The sequence below is a fragment of the Cynoglossus semilaevis genome, chromosome 16 (assembly GCF_000523025.1).
Source record: "Cynoglossus semilaevis isolate Cse_v1.0 chromosome 16, Cse_v1.0, whole genome shotgun sequence".
In the NCBI taxonomy this organism is placed as follows: domain Eukaryota; kingdom Metazoa; phylum Chordata; class Actinopteri; order Pleuronectiformes; family Cynoglossidae; genus Cynoglossus; species Cynoglossus semilaevis.
In genome coordinates this window covers 13,785,205-13,790,100 of record NC_024322.1, presented here as the reverse complement: position 1 = coordinate 13,790,100, position 4,896 = coordinate 13,785,205, and the positions used below count along the sequence as shown (strand labels likewise).

At 39.1% G+C, this 4,896-nt stretch overlaps 1 protein-coding gene across 1 annotated transcript in view; it reads left to right on the top strand.

Annotated features, from left to right (window-relative positions):
- asmt (acetylserotonin O-methyltransferase) overlaps positions 1 to 4,896 on the top strand; it is a 10,499-nt gene that overhangs the window by 4,575 nt on the left and 1,028 nt on the right. The window contains exons 5-6 of the mRNA XM_008328824.3: positions 782 to 900; positions 4,155 to 4,295. Of these exons, the coding sequence (XP_008327046.1) occupies positions 782 to 900; positions 4,155 to 4,295 (260 nt within the window). The remainder of the gene's footprint in view (positions 1 to 781; positions 901 to 4,154; positions 4,296 to 4,896) is intronic.

Genomic DNA, 4,896 nt, shown 5'->3' with positions numbered 1-4,896 from the left:
TATATATATATATATATTTGAGGACAACGTAATGCACAGAATATTCTCCAAGCAAAATGTCAACACCTGTGCTTGGCTGATGTAATGTGGAGAAGCACTTGTTTGTCTCTGCTGATTTCCTCTGGGATTACCGTCTGCGAATTAGCAAGAAACAATAACCAGTGCTGAAAACATTTATTCATTGAATTTGCTGTGCGCTGTAGCTGCAGCGGAATGAGGCGACACTGGATGGATGAGTCAGACTCCTGTTTACTCATCGTCATTTAACTAGCCATATACAGCATATTAATCATTTACAGCCCAGTCCCATCTGCACCTTAAATTCCTGTCAAAATGTGAAACAGATTACGGGGGGAATCAGCAAAGGGTGTATCAGTAGAGATTATTATGTACTTGGACAAATGTTGCATATTGATGAGGAATGCTAAAACAAATGGCTTTTTTTAAGTGTTTGATTTGAGTGTTTGATTGTTTGAGCATGGTTTTATTTTATTGTTAGTCCCTAACCCTCTCTTACACTGGTCAACAGTGTCATTACCACAACCTTTTCTGAGGTGCATTTATGTCCAGTGGAAACTTGCAGTTTTTTGTGAGATAGTTTGAACAGACTGTGATTCAATTTATATGAAACATTATTATGTAAAAGACACTTTGACTGAGATGCAGATGTTCCCACTGTGTTTATACCGCCTCCTACAGTGTAGGGAGGCTATTTCCACTTAACACTAAATAATAATAAATTCTCAAGAGCCTTTTTTTCCTGTTTATATTTTCACTCTAGGTGTGATGAGGAAATGGTGAAATTTATGCAGTTGATGAACTCCATTTGGAACATCTGTGGTAAAGATGTGGTCAAAGCCTTTGACCTTTCCCCTTTCAAGGTCATCTGTGACCTGGGAGGTAAGTCTGTGTGTGTGTGTGTGTGTGTGTGTGTGTGTGTTTTATAACATCGTATATAATTACCATAAGGTTGAGTTTACAGTCATTAACATTTAAATGTTGGTGTTGCGTTATTTGAGTGACAGCCAAGCCCCCCCCCCCCACACACACACACAACACCGTGCAATACACATTGTACAGAAGGCAATTGTGACCTTTATAACAATGCCCCTGGCTTTTGTGAAGTAATGACTCCTAATGAATCAGGGAGGCCTGGAAACGCACACCTCAAAGTCACCTTCACCTGTGTCACACCATAGACAATAGACACATTTACTTAGTTTCCTCCAACTGAACAAACTCCACTGTTAAAGGTCGATGCTTGCTGTCACTAAACCACAATTGCATATTGATTTTTTTTTCAATTTAAATAAATTTTCATTAATTTTAGGTACAAAGCATGAGGTTTCCTTCTTTGTCAAGTTCTGACAAAATTAGGAATATTCCTTTATATTCTGTTGTACTGTGGGATTTGTACTGGTTCAAAAGAAGAATATCAAAATGAAAATTGAAGAAATTAACAGACTTAATGGGAATGGTTGTGAACGGGTGATTGTGAAAATGGTCAAAATCTTTAAAATAAAAAAAGCAGATGGCATTGGAATAAATTAATTCATGTTCTGTGGAGAGATGTTGAACCACTGACAAGACAGAAGCACAGACCACCCTGGAGTAACTTGAAGTCTAGTGAAGTGGATTTACACTTTTATTTGAGTTTTGTGCTTTTTCAATTTTCTTGACTCTTTGAAAACAACCATGAGAGCAGATAAAAGAAAAGGACAGCACTGAGTCTCGAACAATGTCAATGTGAGGAAAAGCAACATTTAAATAAAAGCTTCCATTAGATTTAATGCAGTGCTGGAGTCTTTGTTAGTCTGAAAACCAAATGTACCTTTCATCCTACTCTTGTGTTTCGCTTTTAGTCTACTATTTACTTGTAAGACGTCTTTGAACATCTTCACTAAACACTCTATACTAGGTACTCTGAAGGAGGAAAAACATGACAAAACAATGTCATTTCAGCATTAACAACATTGGGCAAAATACATTCTAAATTGCAGATAATCTTAGAATAGAACAGGATCAAAAGAAGAATTAAAGGGCTAGATTTGTTTTTTGTTTAAACCAAGTGATTCAAACAAAGGTAGAGAAAGTTCTGACCTTTTTCTTTAGTGTTTAGAACTTAAAGTAAGACTTAATGTTGTAAGTTGTGTTCACTGGTTCCAAATGTAGAAAAACACGAGGAAAACTTGTTAAATTCTGAAGACTATGCTCAATGATAATTGATAATTTTTTAGAGCCACCTAGTGGAAGAGTGGTTTACTGTACAGTAAAAAACAAATGCAGATTTGACCTTATCAATTTGCTCAATGTGTAGGTTAGGTTGACTATTCCATCAAATCAAATTGACTATAGGTGTGAGTGTGAATGGTTGTCTCTGATCTGTCCTATAAATGACCAGAGAACTGTCCCTGTTCTATTGTTGCCTTTGCCTGGTTACTGTGAAGATGAGTAAATATGACCATTCAAAAACGTGTGACATATTTCGAATTATTTACATTAATCGCAAAGGCGAGCATGGCAAAAACAAAAATCTGTAATCGTCTCTTCCATTATTGAAAACCCCCCAAATCAATCCCCACTATCAAAAATCAGCCATCACAGATCTGTGTGACACGTCTGTCGACCACACAGGGGCGCTGTGAAGCCACTAAAAGCACACGTACATGGCGGAGGACCGACAAGTGCTAAACAACTATGAAGGTCCTCCTGTCATTTTTTTCTTCTCGGTGCAACTTTCCCAGCGTGGTCTTCACCACAGCACATGTTTATGCATCGAAGGCATCATCAGCACAGTGAGTGTGAGTGGACAGCAGGAGGCCGAAGGCCACGACTGCAGTGTCCTGTTTAAAGACTGCCGTGTCTCTCACAGCATCTGTTGTATCTGTACTCGCCTGCTGTGCAGGTGCTCCGTCTCCGTGTGTGTCCGACTCTCTGCCAACTGACTGACTTTGGTCCAAGTCAGGAAACTGCAGCCAGTCAGAGGCCGCGTTCACTTACACTCGTGATTGTACTTGATCCCAGGGAGTTGGGGATCAAGTTTGTTGAGACCTGTCATTCTGTCACTGTTGTTGTTGTTGTTGTTGTTGAGAAAAATACTACAGTAAACAGTTACTGAAGTGTTTTCATGGATGCATTCAGGGGTCAGAGTTCTTGGCAGTGCTCCTGGATACATCATGAGGGGGAAAGTCAAAGTTCTCAGACAAATTGATTTGGAAAACATATTTAGTTTTATAGATGTTGACTAATAAGTCAATGACACCATTTAGTAATTTAGTTTCCCAGTCAAACTACTCCTAATAATTTAACCACTATTCCCTATTGTTAAATGAAAAAAAAAATGGCATAAATTAAAAATTTAATTTGTAGTCCAGATCCATTGGTGGCACTGTCAACACCATGTTTAGTGATGACAGTCACAGCAGTCAAAATGAATGATGATTAGTGGAAACTACAATTAAGACAAGCAAGTTGAAGTGTATTTACCTTTGACATCAAGGTGTTAACCAAGGGCATTTAATTGCATTAAAGGGTCAGTCTCACTATTTACATGCAAGTGCATGTAAATCAGGTTAAACAGATAATCGAATCAGAATGTTTATTTTTTTTCCCCCCCTTAGATTAAACTCCCTAATAGGATTCCTAGACAGCAGCAGCAGCAGCTCTGCGGTTTCTAAATAAAGCCTTATCTCTCTGTCACTCCACATTCACTTCATTTTCATCTGACTCATTCATATGAATGTGGATGAGCCGTATTCCCAAAGCAGACGTGTATTCCAAACACGGAGCTGAATATGAATCATGCAAATATAATATATGTACATACCTGAGTCCATGTGTTACACTTGAACTGGGTGTGTGCGTGTGTGCAATTATTGGACTGTAACCACTCACCCCCCTCTCCCCCATGAGAATGACCTTAAAAACCAAAGCTCTGCTGCAAATGAACATCAATGAGGATGAATGAAGCTTTGATAGAAATAAACACAGTCTTGATCCAACTTTCCAGATAAACTATTGTTCTGTGCAGACCACTGTTTGTGTGTGTGTGGGAGAGGGGGGAGGGGGGGGGGTCAACAAACCCCCTGTTGGTGAAGATCCTGTAGTTTCACTGTACTGTAAATAACTGCTCATTCTCTCTTCCACTTCTGCAGGCTGCAGCGGGGCATTAGCCAAACAGTGCACGTCGGTCTACCCAGAATGCACTGTGACGATTTTTGACCTCCCCAGGGTGGTGCGTATGTCAAGGGAGCACTTTGTCAGTGAGGCTGACCTGAGGATAAACTTTCAGCAAGGTAACATTATGACGACTCAGATAGGTCATAGATTACTTGAGACATTTACTGTCGCGTCCGTGGAGACGCACACGGGTGCTGCCCTGTGGTTGTGATCCTCTGCCAACCAGTCGAGTCTGAACAGACAGAGGATTTTTTTTTTTTTTTTGTCTTTTACCCAACAAGGTCACAACGACCTTGACATTTTATCACGGAAGCTTGAATTAGTTGATTCTATTAGATTAAAACTGTCGTCAACTCTGAACCTATTGGTTTCGGAAAGACGGAGACTTGTTGTCAAAGTGTTTACGATATTTTTATTTTCCATTGAGCCCATTTTCTTAATATAGTACTAACCCAGCAAAGATTTCAATAATTTCTTTAGAATATTGTAAGTAAATAAGAAAAATACTTAATAAAATAAAGCTTTTTCTAAATACAAAACTGCAGAGCAAGTGAAGAAGGATGAAGCAAAGGAAAGAGTCCATGTCTGGAGCCCCAATGTGGCATATGAAGTACTACTACAAGTACCGCTCAGTAATTATGTTGCAGTATATAAAGCACTAATGGAACACGGAGGTTGTATTACTCCGAGGCTTGTCAACTGAATTAATAATTACTC